Raw genomic sequence first — 19,080 nt, forward strand, 5'->3', positions numbered from 1 at the left:
AAAAAAAAAAAAAGAAAGAAAGATGAGCTTTGGTTTGGTGAGCATAACACAAACTTGACTGTAGCTTCAGCACTCTAAACCAAGGGCTTGGTGTATGTTTCAAACAGATCTTGATGAATCTGAGATAATATGGGAAGGTACTTTTAGAAGTCTTGAGAGACATGATCAGTAGCAAAATCAGAAACATACTGATATAGATCTTGAGACGAGAATAAATACATGGGTCAAAAAGGAAAATGGCAAGCAAATTTTCTTTACAGGACAATTGTGTGGGAGGATGGCAACGTGTCATAGGAAATAATACTTGTCAATGGTTAGGACAAACTTATTAGATCCCTTATATTTATATCAGAATTAAGTACTTGACTTGCTGGACAAAAAGCACAAGAGGAATATATGAAAGAGCAATGAAAAAATTTAAGATTTTTGTGGATTTTTTAGAATGCTACTGTAGGTAATAAAAAGGTTGTGATCAATTACGTTATCACAAATTAACTACTAGAAGACAAATAATTAATTAACAAGGAATGGTAAAGAACCCCAATTAGGAAAACAGAAGACATGATGACAATGGTAATAAAAATGGACCAAAAAAGAAAAAAAAAAAAAAAACCTGGCAGTTACTGAGCACCTAATGCTATGAGCTTTACCTTCATTACCTTCACAATAACCTTATGGGAAACACCATTATTAGTACCATTTTACAGATGAGGAAACTGAAGTGTAAGAGGTTATGTGACTTAACCAGGATCTCATGTAAAGTAATAGAACTTGGATTTACACCCAGGCAGTTTAACTCTGGAGTTTACCTGCTTGACCAACAGACTATACAGTCATGAGTTAAACCAACAAAAATAGCCAAAATTGACAAGAACATTGATGCAGGTAACTAGGCACATCAAATGTTGTCCCACCTCCATTTGCATGGGGAAAAGTCAGAATGATGATGTTCCTGATAGCGATGGAATACGTGACCAGAATAGAGTGATAGAAATAAGAAGATACAATGAAATTCAAATACTGTTAAAATGACTTCTCTACTAACCAGGAAAATAGCTTACAATAAGGAAGACTTAGAACAAACAAAATGGAATGAACCTCCATGCCTGGCTTCATCTTGCCTCTGGAATTGACTGAGAACAAGTTTGCTGTGTAGGCGTTTCATGGTAATGACTTTACTATTATTAACAATGACAATAGTTCCAGGCAGTATTTCATATTTACATAGCAGCCTTCAACATAGGAGCAAAAGTACCTGGCAAACATTCTCATTTTTATTATTGATGCCTTAGATTAATAAAGTGCCTTTCTGTCAAAGAGCTCATTAATCCTTACACAGACTCCTGTGACACAAATAGGCAAGCAATCCATTTCTACATTTTACATATGGAGAAACCAAAGCTCAAGGACCTGTGCATAATTGTTTAGCAAGATTGTAGCTGAGCCTAGAATGAAATCATAAAGAACCCAGTGTTTTCCTGCCCTTGAGTGAAACTCTATCTTATTTACAGCTTCTTACTCCAAATTATCTGAGACATTGGGGCCTTCTTTAACAACTAGACCCTCCCACTCAGATTTTTACTGCCTCTTGTTCAAGCTGGATTCCCTCTCTCTCCTTCCTTTTAACTGCTCATCCTGCCTCTCTTATCTCTCTTCTTCAAACCAACATTACTGCCAGAATCATTTTCTTAAATCTGTTTAGAGAAAAAGGAGAGGTTCTTCATCATCTATGGAAACAGACCCCAAATTCCTTCACAGATCATTCAAGGCCTCCCTCAGCCTCAGTCTGGCCCCAATCTATTTTCCTAGCCATGTCTCTGATACCATATCCCCTATGCGTAAGTCATGCAAACCTAAACTTCTGAACTCCAAACCCACCCTGCTCCTTGATCATTCTGTTCCTTCTTCCAGAAATTACCTTTCCACCTCCAGCACTATCACAATATGCTCGCATTTCCGCCCCAGTGCTGTCTTCCTCATGAAGCCCTCCTGACTTACCATCTGGACAGGACTGCTTCCTCCAGCTCCTCCATGTTTAGTCTTATTTGTAGCACTCATCACATTTTACCTAGGACTACAGTGACTTATGATAGTACATCTCTCGTTAGAACATTCTGTCACTGAGATTCCCAGAGTCAGGTCCCACGTCAGATTTTGTGACAGGTAATGGGTGAAAATGAGAAACATCCCTGCTTTTGTGAGGCTTACAGTCTGGCAGCCTTCCTCATTTATGGTACCTTATCTAAATGGCAAAACACTATTTTCTCAAGGGTGTTACATAATAGTGCCAGGCTAGATGCATAAAAGAGACATTTATTCATTACATACAACAGATACGTTTTAGGAGTGGTTCTCAAAGTATAGTACACAGACCTCTGCGGGTCCCCAAGACCTTTTCATGTGGCCCCCAAATTAGTCAAAACTAATTCCAAATAAAATGAAGACATGGTTCAACATTGTCACTCTCATACTCTCACAAGCATATGGTAGAGTCTTCCAAAGGTGACTCGATGTGAGGTATAACAAAAAATTGAAAGAATAGGTAGATAAGAGAATTCAGCTGCTTTCTGTTAAAGCAGTCATTAAACAGATTGGCAAAACGGTAAAACGACGCCACTTTGTCACTAAAGTATTTTCATTTCTTAAAAGTAGTTTTCATAAACAGATAACATTATTTATGTTAACATGTAATGGGTTCACAATCATTCATTTTTAAATAAATTACATACATATTTTAAATTGTACATTTTAATTTATAAAATGGTAAATGCCAGTGGCTATAACAGAAATTCTTTAGGTTTCTCAATACCTTTCAAGAATATAAAGGGATCATGAGACTAAACCGTTTGAAATTACTGCCTGAGGGCAGTGGGCTCATGTCTCTCTGCAGAGCCTCATTTGAGAATGCCTGAGTAGAAGCTGAGTTTACAGACAGGGTCTTGCTCTGTCACCCAGGCTGGAGCGCTTATCACAATCACTACAGCCTCAACCTCTAGGGCTCTAGAAATTCTACCCTTCAGCTTCCTGAGTAGCAAGGACTATAGGCACACGTCACCACTCTCAGCTAACTGTTTTATTTTTCGTAGAGTCAGTGTCTTGCTATATTGTCAGGCTGGTCTCAAACTCCTGGGCTCGAGCAATCCTGCCTCAGCCTCCCAAAGTGCTGGGATTACAAGCGTGAGTTACCATGCCTGCTCTCAACTTCTATCAAAGAAACTATCCTTTGTGTGAGATTTATTCACAAGATTTTCTCCTTTCTCTCCCCACCCCCAAAGCCCCCTAGTTTAATAGTGAGCTGCTTGGGAACAGAGACTAAGTCAAACTTATCTTTGTTTCTGCAGCACCTGGTACAGAGTAAACAGTCAGTAAATATTTGTGGGAGGGAGGGAGGGAGGGAGGAAGGGAGGGAATGTGAGGGGAGGGAGCAAGAAACTGTGTGATATTTATTCTTCCAAGACTCTACCACAGTAACCTGCCCATTGAAAATGTCTGTTAACTTCATGTAAATGTGTTTGTATTGATATCATATCTAAAGTGACCAAGGCTTCAATAGTTTCACCTGGTATGTTAGAAAATCCCAGTTGAGTTTAGAAATCATTATTTCTAAAGGCAAATTTTAAAAGATTTCTCTCATAAGTAAATTAATAAACAAGTCTTTGTACACATTAGTCTTTCAATAGCAAAGGATAATTTTGGGATAAAGAATGATGCAAACTTGGAAAATTGATATGGTCAGTTTGGCTGGCTATGCATAAACTACCTATCTTCCTTATGGATAGTACATCTTTAATAACTAAAAGTGACTTCCTATATCTAAAATACCTTACTTCTTGATCTAGAGTAAATAAAAATGGGCAGAATTAAGCTTAAGACAACAAAAGGGGGAAAGTTAAAGCAAAACTGTGCATTGGCAAGTCCCTCTCTGAGAGCTTTCTGAACCCTCTCTCCCCCTCCTAGCTGCTTTGCATCCTCATGGAGTTCTTCACCAGCCAAGGCTTCCCTCATCAAGGTACCCCACTTGAATGTGACCTCCTAGGTATTAGCTCATTCTTTAATTCAATCTGTGTGCAACTTAATCCACGTAATTTTTACAATTGAAGAAATTTAGACATCATCTATTACAACTCTCTCATATACAGTTGAAGTTCAGCTTTGTCTTATCTTGAAATTATTTTTCACTATTGAAGGACTAGTGTGCACAAATATTTGTGCATTGATTACTAATGAGAGAAATCTTTTAAAATTCGCCTTTAGAAATCAGGATTTCTAAACTGTACTGAAATTTTCCAACATACCCGGTGAAATTATTAGTGCCTTAGTCACTTTAGAAATTAAGACTTACCCAAGGGAATATTAATTTAGGACATAGCTGGGATAAAAATCTAGCATTAAGTCCTCTTCCTTTTCCAGAAACTATTTGACTAAATCTCCTAAACTCAAACAAATACTCTGCTCTAGACCATTCTTGATTCCCTCTCCATATAAAAATTTTTCCTATATATTCCTTCAGTGTCCTGCTATTTTAATGCACCATATTTATTCAAATGTGGTTAGTACATGACTAATTCACACCTTAATTCAAGTTAGTTTATCAGGTTAGCAAGCCAATCAATTTGCCTCATAACATTTCTATTTGAATAGGAATGGTTGAAGTCTTCAACTAAAAGAACAAGTGGAAATTTTATACATGATATCGGGTTCAGAAACAGAGATACATGAAAATCAGAATGTGTTTTGGTTTCTTACATTTTAACACAGAGTCAGACATCTATACAAAGGATCAAAATTACAATAATTGAAATGAATGAGAGTTTATTGCCTGTGATGTTTCACTTTGTTAACCTAAACCCTGGTTGACAACAGGATAGTCAAACAAATACATGACATGATACACAGGTGTCACGAGCTATCTTCAGGGAATTGACTCCAGGACCACCCCTGAGGATACCAAAATCCAATGATGCTCAAACCCCTTGTATAAAATGGTAGTATCTGCATATAATTTACACACATCCTCCCATTTACTTTGCCAGCTCCGGATTACTTATGGTACCTGATCCAATGTAAATGCTATGTAAATAATTATTATACTGTATTATTTATAACAAGGGAAAAATGTCTGTATGTGTTCAGTACAGACACAACCATCATAGGCCTAACTACATTTTCAAACCATGGTTGGTTAAATCTGTGGATGTGAAACTGCAGACACAGAGGGCTGACTATATTAGTCTGAAACTCACAAAAGATGACATACAGTCATCCCCTGATATATCCAGGACCTCAGGTCTCTAACCAAATCCATACATACTCAAGTCCAACAATCAGCCTTGTAGGAAAAGTCAGCCCTCCTTATCTGGAGGTTTCACATCCCAAGAATACTGCATTTTTAATCCAAGTTTGTTTGAAAAAAAAAAAATATGTAAGTGGACCCACACAGTTTAAACACAGGTGTATAGCTTAAATTGTTTCCTACCCACTTTTTCATGTAGTTTTTGCTTAATATATTTTATTCAATCTTTTTGGCAGGTAATGAGTACAATATTATATATGTACTCGTGTGTGTGTGCACACACATATGTCTTAATGTAGAAGAGTATCTTTATTAAGATGTGTGTGTGTGTGTGTATATATATATCTATCTATATATATATATCTTAATAAACTAAACACCAAAGCAGAATTACATTCATTCTTAAGGTTTATAAGTGACTTTCTGAAAGCAATATTATCAAGATTGTTCACAAATTCGAAAGAGCTTAAAAGTCAGTCTCAGGATTTAAAGTACTAACAAACCACCTGGGTTTGTTACAAAAGTACAAATAGAAAGAAAACTTTAAATTTATGGTATCTACAATGCAAATAATAAATTATCACATAAGATGAATGCTGTTAAACTATACACTAAATTTTTCAAGTGTTAACCTGAATAGGTTTGTTATGCTAACCAATTTTTCATTAAAATCTCATACTTGGATTTTAATAGTAGTTCCTCTGATACTGGTTATCAAAAAACAGATAATTCTTTATGAAGAACCTCAAATTTTTGCAGATGCTTACTCAGTCTTCAAATAAACTCCAGGAAAACCCCGATTTCTAAGAGAAAGTGTTGAATTTGTATTCCTGATCTGGCATCAAATTACTCGGGAACTCTCAAACAGTGACAGCCCCAAATGCATCTTTCTAAGAGACATAGCTACATGTTCTACCAATCAGCGGAGAAAAAATGTTTGTAAAAATTTTATGCAATACTAGAGTGTCTTAGTCCATTCAGGCTGCTATAAACAAAATGCCATAAACTTGGCAGCTTATAAACAACAGAAATTTATTTCTCACAGTTCTGGAGGCTGATAAGTCCAAGATACAAACAGACCCAGTGTCTGGTGAGGTTTCGCTTTCTGGGTCATAGACAGTGCATTCTTCCTGTATCCTCACATGGTGGAAAATACTAGCTAACTCTCTGGGGTCTCTTTTATAAGGACACTAATCCTAATCACCTCTGTTTTCATGACCTAATCACCTCCCAAAGGCCCCATCTGCTAATACCATCTCCTTGGGGTTAGGACTTCAACATTAGTATTTGGAGGGAACACAAAATTCAGACCATAGTCTGGAGCTACTTATATTGGTTTTACCAGGTTAAATACTCCTAAAGATTTAATTTCCCATCTTGGTAACTGTTGCAGCCATTGAGAAGCAAGACAGAACAGCACCACAGAATTAAACATCTCTGAATATTCTCTTATTTATCTCATCTGTAAGATATTTGATTCCACAAACTTGTTATGCTAATTTCTATTTCTTTTCACTTTGATTATGTTACTGTTACTATTCCTTGGAATTCTTATCCATATACTTACCTGGAATTCAAACTATATCAATATTTTAAGGCTCTATTTGGGTCCAATTTTCATCTTTAACACTACAAAGAATACAGCACAGTAATAAAAAGCATAGGCTCCAGAGTGAGAATCACGCACCACTAGCTGCATGACCTGGGGCACATTACTAAATCGTCTGTGCCTTGTCTTCATCTTTTGTAAAGTAGGAATGTTCAGCAGTATTGCTGTCAGGCTCAAGTGAACTAGGACATGCAAAGCACTATGAACAGTGCTTGGCATGAAGTAGTCACTCGATAAATGTTAGCCACTATTGTACTTCTTTATTATAACCCCCATTCTTCCTGTACTTCTCTGAACAGCTATAGATTCATAAGTAATAAGGACCTTAGATCTTATAGTCATTCAGTTCAATCTCCCACACAAAGTAGTATCATCTCTAAAAAGCTCTTCATACTTGGTCAACCATGAAGATGGTTAAATACTTGCAGTGATGAAAACTTTACTACTTTTCAAAAAGCATAGGCTCAAACAGTTCTTATAATAAAAAAAAAAAATTATGTGCAGTACTTTCTTTCTACCCATTCGTCTCTGAGTTCTGCCTTCAGTACAACCGAAAAACAATCCTGCATCATCTAACCTCTTTCATATGAAAGCCCTTAAATATTGAAGGCAGTTGCTTAGTAAGTCGCACTCTCTAGCACTGCCGTCCTCTGCCTCGATCTTTTCTCTTCATTTCTCTTCTCTGGGCAAAACACTATAATTTCTCTTGTCTGTCCACCACAAGATATGTTTTCTATATCTTCACCATCCTCAACACAATCTTCAGGATGCACTTCATTTTATGAAAGTCATTCCTAACAGAGGGCACTAAGAGCTGCACAGAATATTCCAAGCAGGTTCTGAATAGTAAAAATGACAGTATAACAGTTTGTTTAGGAAAGTAAGGCAAATTTTGGAAAAATTTACTTAATAACAACCATCAAAAACAATGCTGTTAAATGAGCAAGTAAGTTAAATTTTTCTTTTGAGAGATTGGCAAACAACATAGGCTATTACCCTAACCTATTTAAATCAGATTGTGGACTCTCTGCCAGGCTGCCTTCCAGATTGTATCCAGAGACAGAATTTGTGGTGTCTTTATGTAATCTGCTTTTATCTCTATGGAAGTCTCTTTAGCTATGTGTTTTTTTCTTCATGTGTCTGTCTTTGTCCTGCTTCTGTTTCTTTCTGTATGTCAATCTCTTTCTCATTCTTCTTTCTTTTGTCAATCATTCAATAAATATTTATTCAGTGCCCATCAAGTGTCAGGCACTGTATTAGGTATAAGAAGTTCAAAGACAAGTCATGCTCAAAATACCCCCTGGCTAAGGTGGGAGGCAAAGCAGACACAGACAGATAATAAACAGATAATAAGATACTATGGTAATACAGTGAGGTAGATAATGCACAGGTTACTGTGAGAGCACCAAGAATGATTGAATGCTGGATGAAAGGGATCTGAGAGGTTTCCAGGAGGAGACAGAATCTTATGAAATCTAAAGTGATTCTAAACAGTACTTTCAAACTTTAACATGTATTTAAATTCCCTAGGAATCTTGTGAAAATGCAGATTCTTAATCAGTGTATCTGTCCAAGTAGTAGGACCTCAGATGCTGCATTTCTATCAGGCTCCAGGAGATGTCCATGCTGCTAGCCCCCAGACCATCACAGGGTCACAGACGTCTTAAAGGATGGAAAGGAGTAAGTAAGGGCTGTGCAGAGTGAATGCGGGCAGTATAAACAGCATGAAGTAAATCACAGAGGTAGAAAACACCTGAGTATATGTGATGAGACTGAAGCACACTGGTGTTTCCAGGCAATTTAAAAGGTCATGAGTGTCTAAACTGGGAATGGATGGGAGTATGACATATCATTGTGTGTGTGTGTGTGTGTGTGTGTGTGTGTGTGTGAGAGAGAGAGAGAGAGACAGTCTCACTCTGTCGCACAGGCTGGAGTACAGTGGCGCGATCTTGGCTCACTGCAACCTCTGCCTCCCAGGTTCAAGCGATTCTCCTGCCTCATCCTCCTAAGTAGCTAGGATTACAGGTGCCCACCACCATGCCAAGATAATTTTTGTATTCTTTTTTTTTTGTTTTTGAGATGGAGTCTCACTCTATCGCCCAGGCTGGAGTGCAGTGGCACGATCGCGGTTCACTGCAACATCTGCCTTCCAGGTTCAAGTGATTCTCCTGCCTCAGCCTCCCGAGTAGCTGGGACTACAGGCGCCCACCATCATGCCCGGCTAATTTTTTGTATTTTTAGTAGAGATGGGCTTTCACTGTGTTAGCCAGGATGGTCTTGAACTCCTGACCTCATGATCTGCCTGCCTCGGCCACCCAAAATACTGGGATTACAGGCGTTGAGCCACCACGCCCGGCCAATTTCTGTATTTTTAGTAGAGACAGGGTTTCACCATGGTGGCCAGGCTGGTCTCAAACTCCTGACCTCAGGTGATCGACCAGCCTTGACCTCCTGAAGTGCTGGGATCACAAAGGCTTGAGCCGCCCGCCCAGCCAGGAGTATGGCATGTCTTAAGGAAAAGGGAAGTTATTACATGGATGACAGAGTATATCAAAAATTCTTTGAGTAGGGCAGTTATATGGTAACAACTGCAAATTAAATAACAAGTCTAGTGTCTACACTGGTAGAATAATGGACAAGAAGACAGTATGCTAGGCTACTTAAATAAACCTGCTAAAGATGATGAGGAGGATCTAAATTACGGCAGTAACAACAGATTTAGATGAAAAGGGACTGGTCTGAGAAATGGTTAGGAAATAGAATAGGTTAATTGTGTCATCACTTGTTAATTTAAAAATCAGGTGGTTGCTATTCCTTTGCATTTTTTTGCAGGCATCGTATCTATTCTTAACCTTAGTAACATGTGATCTTAGTAACATGTGATCTTGGACAAGCCACTTACCCTCTTTTAGCAGTTACTTCCATATCTTTTAAAAAAAATGTGAAGATTTGACCCAAATGAACAGTGTCGTTGCTTTAAACCCTAAAATTTATGAGCCTGTGAACTAAATTCGTCTCATTGACTTGTAGATTCATAAAATGTATTCATAGAACCTACTATAATATCTGGACTTTATAAAATGAATTCTTAGTATCTACCACAATACCTGTATTTTTTATATATATATGTACACACAATATATATATGAAAATGTATTGTATAATATAGGTACAATAGATGACAATATATTACAGTACTAGTCATACAATGTGTGTGTGTGTGTGTATACACATACAATATTATATGACTAATACTGAATCTACCTAGCTGACAGGTATTAAAACTTGAGACTTTTAAAATCCTTCCTCTTCTTTGCCCACCACATTCATTACCAAGTCCAGTGGTTTGTTACATGTGCCCTACTGGCAATTCTTTGGTTTATGCACTTATTTTTTTAACTGGATTCCTGCAATAGCACCTTAAATGTTCTCCCCGGTTCCATTCAAATCCCCTTCCAAACTCTCTCTGAGAAGGTAAAGAATTCTGGAGTCAGAAAGACTTGGACTTGAATGCTAAGTCCACTGTTCCTTAACTATGTGATTGTCAGCAAGTGATTTAACCTCTTTGCACCTTAGTTTCCTTACCTCTAAATTATAGGGATACTGGGAAGACGAACTGTTTGTAAAGTACTTACTATAGTGCCTATTCCACAGTGGGAACTCAATAAGTGTTAGTTATCATTTTGAAAGACACATCTCAAAAAGATTAGAGCAGCTACTTCACAAAAGATGAAAATCAAATTACCAAAAAAAAAAAAAATGGAAAGATGCTCTTCTTCATTAGTAATCAGCAAAAGGCAAATTAATACTTGTAAGAGTACAATTATGTATCTCCCTGATTAGCAAAATTTAAGAACTTGTAAATCAAGTGTTGGTGAGGATGTAGAATTTCTCATATACTGCTGCTGGGAATGTAAATTGATGCAACTGATTGGGGAAAATATTTTGGAATTATTTAGTAAAATTAAAGGCGCACATACCCAAAAACTCAGCAGTTCCTTCCCTTGATATTTATCCTAGAGAAGGGTAAATATCAGAATCTATGAGAACTAATATATATAAACATAAAAATGATATTATATTTATGTTTATACTAGCATTAAGTAAAATATATTTAATCCAAATGTTCAACAATAGACTAGATAAGTAAATATTGGCATATTAATATGGTAGAATACTATACAACAATTTACATGAATAAACTACATGCATGAACATGAAAGAATCTCACAATGTTAGCAAAATAATCAGGCAATTGAGAGTATACATGCTATAATTCCAAATACATGGAGCTGAAGCATAGGCAGAACTAAGATTCATAGCCTAGAGATGCACAGAGAGATGGAAAACCTACAAAGAAAAACAAGGTAATGTGCATGACAAAAGGTGGGATAGTAGCTAGCAGTTACCTCTGGTGGGGAAGGAAAAGTATATGATCGGAAAGGGACACATAGGGGTTTGCTGGGAGTCTATTACTTCAAGTTTGATTTATTTGTTTGATTTGTTTTATGTTGTTTGATTTGTTCACATTATGTTTGATTTATAATTATTCTTTAACCTGTATTTGTTTTATACACTCTTCTATGTGTATGGTATATTTCACAATTAAAAAATAAACTGATTATGTCAGACTCCTACTTAAAATTTTCAAAAGCTCTTCACTTTGAAACAAAATCCAAACTCCTTAATTTTGTCTAAGAGATCCTTCATGGCACATGTCTTGTATCCCTCTTCAACTTTATCTCTACCACTACCATTTCTGCTTCAGCATAGTAAATGACACCTAGCATCCCCACACAATCATGCTCTCTCAGGCTTCCGGGTCTGTTAAAAAAATGTTCCCACTGTGCACCGCATCCTCCCTTCCTCTGGCTATCATTTCACTGTGCTTAATAGTCCACTAAAAGATCCCTTCCTCTGGGAAGGCTTCCTTGACTAATCTCTACCACATCTGTGTTAGAGTCTCCTCTGATGCACTTCCTTTGGCACTCTAGACTTACCCATGTAATAGCACTTTATGAGTGCCACACTCTTTAGAACACAACTACCGCCATTAATAAGCACATTTTATTATAAGTACCACACTCTTTAGACTGAAGGCTCCTTTAAAGCAGGGACTGTCTTTTATCTACCCCAAAAGCTAAACATGCTACGGAAATCACAGATTCTCAATAAGAGTTTGATTAATGAATTAATATTCAGAATGGAAAGAACATAGTATGCTTTCTACATCACTGGGAGTAACACATACTATATTAAGTTCCATCATATAAAATTGTCCTAAAATTGTATTTTAGGTCAAAAATGGTTTGTTATTGGCAATTGTATATAATTATTTATAACACTCATTGAATACATGTTAATTAAGTGCAGTATAGTGATGGCTATTAGATCTACTTTCTCAATGTAATGGTAGACAGATGGTTTTTTATGAATTGTTTTATAAAATCACTATATGAAATAACTCCAGGATTAATTTCATCAGTCTTCCACAATTATAGGTTATGCATTAATTCACAGGGCAGCCTACCTATCTAGAGTTATATAAGCCATTAGGCAAATGAAAGAAAGATATTGATCACTAGCTCAAAATAGCTTCTTTTGGAGTTTTATAAGCACCACAGTCATACTCTAGTTCTCAAAGATGTTATCTGACAGATTATAACTCGTTCATCTCTGCTGCAATCTATTGATTATTGACTTTGGTGACTATGAAGCAGCAAGTATTTGATTTAAAAGGACATTCTACCTGTGTGTGCTGATATTTTTATAAATTAATACGTTTTTAAAGTCATTCCAACTAGGCAGAGCAACTGGATCTATTTTTAATATTGTTTTGTTAAGCAAAAGGATTTGTAGGTTAAAATGCCCATGAATTGAGTTTTATAAAACTGTGATTTCTCTTCTCGTATTTCAGAAGAGCTAAACGGTGTGTGTGTCTGTGCGTCTGTGTGTGTGTGTGTTTTCCTGAAAGAAACTGAAAACCATAATTTAGCTCAGAACCAATTTTTCTACTAAAGGAGATGAATCTGTAAAATATAGTACAATGTTGCAAGTAATAAAAGTCACTTAAAAATAATGGTACCCAGCTGTTACTCTGCCACATGAAAATGTTAATTGCAGGTATCATCCATGGTGGTAGTATTACAGTGTTATATGCTGCACTCATGCACCTCAAGAATTTTCACTACTGTATGTGGTATTAGTAGTACCACACCAACTATTAAACTTCTGTTCTATTGATTTTCACTTCTGTAGTTGAAATTATTTGGAGCAGTATTTCTCCAGATCCATATACCAAACCATATGCAATATTTAAATTGGCTATATAGATCACAGTTTTCATACTAAGGAATATTTTTAAATTGGCAACTCACCACAGCTTGTATGGGTTCTCATCTATAGGAAACGGGTCTAATTCAACAGCTTCTTGTATGAGTTGCCATAGTGAAGATCTGAGATGGGCCTGCCGTTGGTGTTTCTCACACTAGCCTGAAAACAAAGCCGAAAAACAGACGAGTTTGATTTTAAGATTTAAATGGGAATTTCACCTGTATTTAGAAAACCAAAAAGCTGACATCAAAGACAACTGGTTACTGTGTGGGTAAGTGCAGGCAGAGGAAAGAAAACATCTCAAGATAGTTATCTCCATTCATAATTTATTGCAAGCACAAGAACTTTGATGTTATAATACCAGAACAACTATTTTAATATCTGAGCATAAACTAAATTAGTAATTCTTATTTCAGTTGATATAATTGGTCTTGTGATATGAATTTGGTTTTCTAATACAAGGCACCCCACTCATCATCAACTGGGACAGCTCCACTGTTACATATATTTACTTATTCTGCTTTTCATAAAAGATTTCATTGGAACAATGGTTACATAGGTACCAATAAAGGAGGAGAATTTTGAAAACCTCTGAAGTATGCAAAAGAAAGTAAACCTAAGCTGCAGCTAGTCTGAAGAGACCTGTATTTATGTTCTTCTAGTTACAAACCTACTTTTTCACCATTATAGCCTGTTACTTCCCAACATTATATTAAAGAAGATTCTTCAGAATATGTGACATTCTACCCAATGTCAAACCATAAGTTTTTATTTCTAGTTTGGAAAATATGGTGATCATACCCAAAATAGGCCTCTTCTTTACCCCAACTAAGAGTCTCTTTCCTGCCCAGGTGCTTACAATTACTCCTAGGACTACCACTCTCTCACTATCCCACGACCTCACCCTGACACCCCAGTGTGGCCCCATTGTCACCTACCACCACTTCAGAGGAGGTGAATTCCTTTCTCCTGTGAATTTCTATTGCACTCATTATCAAAACACTAATATGATCCCTTGATTTTACACCATCTTTATTGTTATTTAGCCTCATCTTCCCAAATGGCAGAAACTGTGTTACAGTTTCCCAATTTTTTTCTACCATAGCACTTAGCAGAGAACTCAGTACATGAGGCAGATTCATTCAATGAATATTTGGTGTGTCCCTATTGTGTGCCAAATAGACAAGGTCAGTCCCTGATGGGGATTAAACCTTAGTAGAGAATACAGGTAATACAAGAATAGGCAATTACTATCTTATATAAGTGCTGTGATGGAGCTTCCACCTACAAACACCGAATAAACATTGCCAAATAAACAGACCTAACCTAAGAGCTTCACTTCACTATCAGTGCTTTCAGATCCTATTTCCAATGTATAAGAAGAGGACAATTGCTTTAAGCAATCCATTTTCAGAAAGTACACAGGGTACCCAGGCAGGTTAACACAGACAAACAGGAGTCAGTTTTATTTCTATGAAGACAAGTCACTAAGATGAATTTCTAGAACTTTAAAGTCACTGCTGTTTTTGTTTTTGTTTTTCTTTACACACACACACACACACGTACAAACACAAGGTAGTGAAAATCCTGTTTATTACTGTGTAGGTCACTGCAACTGCCCGATTGCCCTATAGGGAAGCTTTGCCTTAAACCTGCACACCACACAGGGTTTTAGAGCAGCTGTGGTTAGGGATGCTTCTCAGGAGACTGTATTCATTTCTCTTTCCACTGAAAACTTTAATTTCCATTCCTACGAGCATTATTTCCATAAGCCTCAAGGGTTTTACATCTCATAGTCACCAGAGATAAGAACTGTAAGGAAAGCCATAATGGCTTGTTATGGATCCAAAACATCAAATAAACTAGAAAATCATTTACTAGAAGTAATATATGTGTGAGGTCTACTTTTTAAACCTAAAATGTTTCTATTTAGTGATTTTCAATATTACCTGATATCTCCTCTTAAGAGTTTCTACCAAGATTCACAATAAGAAATAAACCCTCTTAAATACAGAAAACAAAAGGTACATAAAACACAGTTTTTGTATTTTCCCCTTCTCTGCCTTGACTGGCTCATGAGGATAAAATGTACTCAAACTGAAAAACCTTGAGTCAAAACCTTACAACTTCGCTATGCAAACACGTACAGGTAGGTGAATTTGTGAAAAGATGGGCTCGAATTCTAAGTTACATTTTTTAAACAATCAATATGCAGCATGATCTTTTTATCTGAATCAGCAGTACAGTGTCTCATCTCAGACTTATGTAATGCAATAAATACATCCAATATGCCAAAGAAGCAAATGTACTCTGTTCTTCTTTACCAGTAAGCGTCTCCCCAACTAGTCTACAGGCCCAACTTTTTCCACAAGTCCTTGGTCCTCAGAAGAAGGTGTAATAATAGATGCATGTGTGGTAGGAGGAAGGCACTCAGCAGTCCTGCAGCAAATAGAGCATTGTACTCCATTCTTGTCACTACTGGACACTTCCGTGCCTCTTTCGGCATGATTGTTGCAATGTCCAACCAAAAGCTTAAAAGAGACTGTAAGAGGAAATAGAAAGGGCAATGAAGAAAGAATTTAAGACAACAATGTGTTTGCTTCTCATTCTAATTGAAGGCAGCCTCTCTTGCTCCGAGTCCTTTATTCTGATAAGAACCCAAGCGATCACTCGGTGTGAACACAATTCCACTGAAAGTCCTTTGGCTACAAATGTGACCTGAGGCCAGAACTAGAGCATGAAGAGAGAACATCTATCCCCATATTTCACAAACAAGTAAACATCCAATTTGTCTTTAGCTTTTAGTATCAGTATAAAAAGAATTTATAACTAGGCTTACATCCAAAGAAACAGATTCATTTACATGAAACCACAATAAAACCTTAAAAATATATTTATGCCTTTAAACATGGGAGGTTTTTTTAGATTACTTAGGTTGGGCAAATTTGTTTTGCTTATGATATTCCTGTAGGATATACTAAGAAGGAAAATCTTATTCATTTTCCTATAAATTTAAAATATTTACATTTTATAGCATTGACAAATTCTCAGATCATTCTAACCTTAAAATATATAGACCATGCACTATGAGACCATTAAATACTAATAGCTGCAGACATACCAGACAATGACAGCAAAAACACACTCAGCCCCTCTGGGATCTGTTCATAAACATCCCCTTCCAGCATGGCAAACACACTCCTCTCAACAGCAGATGCTGTTCTGGGGCGAGCAGGAAGGAAGCTGGAGGCAGCTGATTTTCCCACTCTACATGTAATTTCTTACTGCCTCATTATCCAGAATCTTTTTACTGAAACTGTGAGGATTTTTTAAGAACAGGAGCCCCTCAAATTAAAGACACTTTGCAACAGCAGAGGAATGACATGCATATGAGGAAACATGAAGACTCTCTGATATTTAAGGTCACACCACCTTTGTCATCTGATTTTCTAGTCCCATTGTAGGGGAGAGAAAACCCAGCTTGCTCTACATAATAAAATAAGCTAATCCAATACTTTATGTCAATTTTAAGAGTGTGATCAAGGTAGAGAGGGGCATACATACCAGAGGCAGCCAAACTGCTACATCCAAAGCATCCAACCCCTAAAATCTAATGGTTCTGAAGTGGAGTCAGAAGCTTGTGATATATTTATATATTTATTTGTTATATATTCATAACATATATGCTCACCTAAAGTAGAAAATTCACAGAAGCTTCTCTGAGAGAAATGTTCCTGACTGTAACCATTTTAAATATGTTGATAAGCATTCTGTGAGATCTTCCAGGGTCTGACAACTAACAGATTAGGGATAGAAGGAGATATCGGATGTTGTACTGGCAATGCCTGGTGCATTTACACTCATTTTCCTTCCACCTGAACTGTGGCCTGTCCCATATGACTTAGCCTGCTTCCTTGCAGTTTGTTCATAAAAGTTATCATCAACATGGCCAGAAGCAGGCAGGGCTGCTGTACAGACACTGTCAGGCTCTGCACCAAAGGCAGCCCATGTAAACAACCTTGTGATGGCTTCAGAGCCTACTGCTGTGGGATAAGCCATTCTTTTTCTGTGGCTACATTGCAGTACCCTGGGAAGTTATCTGTTTAAGGGAGTAAAAGCAGAGACTAGGTCTCTAGATTTAAATGTAGGGGGACGGTGAGAAAAATACATGGATAGATAGTTTTCTTGTAATATCTATAGCCTGATTTACTTATAGATTTTCCAGTAAATTACATTTATTTTGTTGAAGACACAAACACGTAGATCCTAATAAATATACTGCCATACTTATTTCTGATTTTTTTTTTCAAAAGAGCTCTGACATTTGTAGGGGACACAGTATCCCAGCACAGAATACCTGGGAACCTTGCCATGAAAAAAGAAAGCTGCCTGCTGTGACTAGGAGATCACTTTCTTAAAGGGACCCGTTACCTATTTGACTGCAGTGCCAATGTTTCCTCTTATCTCTAACCTGACCCCTGTTCTGTGTTCCTCTCCCCAGCTCAGATTCAGCCTGGAGTTGCTCTGCAAGAGTAACGCCAATAGTTTTACACCTAATATATATATAAATACTGTTCCTTAGTAAAATACATCTTAAAATATTTAAGTTATACTTCTCACAAAAGTAGACATAAATACATACTAAAAGACATTATTTTTAATGTTTTATGGAACCCATCACATTTTTCAGATATGGGACTAAGGTCAGCACTTCTAACAAGCACAGCTGTTTGGTGTTTTTTTTTCTTTTTCTCTCTCTCTCTGTGTGCGTGTGTGTGCGTGTGTGTGTGTGTGTGTGTGTGTGTGCTTCTCTCTCTCTCTCTCCCTTCCCTTCTGTAGCCCTGCATTGGTCTAAAAACCCCTGGTCACAATAAGAATGCTCCCTCCCTCCCTCTGCTACCCCTCACTCCAAACAGAAAGGTTTCAACACGCCCAAGTCTGGGAAGAGATGTTCTGCACAGAGGGAAAAGCTGGTGGCTTCTTGCCTCAAAGCTAGTTCACTTGATTAACCTGCTTTCCACCCATCTCTCTCGTCTCTTCCATACTCCCTCTCCCGCCCCACCAAGAGCAATCAACAGACATCACCCCACCCTCCAAAAACAGGTTAGAACCCAGAACGAGCAAAGAGCCACCTACCATTCCGTGCCTGAGAACTACGATCCTGATCCGGCAGTGTTTGCCCCAGAAATCCTCCCTACTTGTTTTTCATTAACCACATTCCAGACTGTAATATGGAAGAGATTCTTTGGAGATAGGGAGATTGTTTAAAATTAACGACGGACAGGTGATTTCCAAGAAAACCCAATCTTAAACTCACTCAAGCCCCTAGGAATTGAGGGGTGAGGACAAAAAAGGAAATTCGTAAAAATGAAAAAAGAAAAGAAAAAGGTAAGCATATAGCAAGCACCACCCACCCCCATAAAAATAAAAAGTGAAGGAGAGGTTAAAGAAAAAAGAAGAAGAGTGGCTTGCTGAATCACCCTCTTTCACTGCCTGGAAACCATTGTGCAGCGTGATGCTGCCTGTACCATTGTGGAACCTACCAGAGGAGACGGACAGAGGGCTTGGGGAATGGGGTTGCTATGGCAACTGAAAGGAGCACACATGACGTCAAAGCCCAGAGAAGTCTAGGGAGGGGGATGAGGGGGAAACAGAAAGAGGAAAAGTCTATGTGCAGCTACAGCTACTGTGTTTTCCGGTTAAATGAGGACCAGGCAAATGTAAAGGAATAAGGTTCGTCGGCAGCCAACATCAGCAACTACGACATCAAGGCAGCCAGCCTGCACAACCTGAAGAAAAGATCCGTTGGATGCAGCTCTGGCCCTTTGCACAGCAGCACCGAGGA

General features: G+C 37.6%; 1 protein-coding gene across 4 annotated transcripts in view; it reads right to left on the reverse strand.

Moving 5' to 3' along the window:
- MAPK10 (mitogen-activated protein kinase 10) overlaps window positions 1-18,933 on the reverse strand; it is a 353,499-nt gene extending 334,566 nt beyond the window's left edge. For 2 of the 4 annotated variants that reach the window (XM_012001303.1, XM_012001304.1), the window contains exons 1-2: window positions 18,372-18,933; window positions 13,280-13,394 (exon numbers count right to left, since the gene is read on the reverse strand). Coding sequence is in view for 1 of the 4 variants with exons in the window: in XM_012001302.1 (XP_011856692.1) it covers window positions 18,372-18,374 (3 nt within the window). In the remaining 3 variants the exon portion in view is untranslated. Of the gene's footprint in view, window positions 1-13,279; window positions 13,395-16,799; window positions 17,591-18,371 lie in introns of those variants that run through there. The other 2 variants (XM_012001305.1, XM_012001302.1) reach the window with 2 other exon arrangements.
- Between the last annotated feature and the right edge of the window lie 147 nt (window positions 18,934-19,080).

This window comes from Mandrillus leucophaeus, unplaced genomic scaffold (assembly GCF_000951045.1).
Source record: "Mandrillus leucophaeus isolate KB7577 unplaced genomic scaffold, Mleu.le_1.0 Scaffold658, whole genome shotgun sequence".
In the NCBI taxonomy this organism is placed as follows: domain Eukaryota; kingdom Metazoa; phylum Chordata; class Mammalia; order Primates; family Cercopithecidae; genus Mandrillus; species Mandrillus leucophaeus.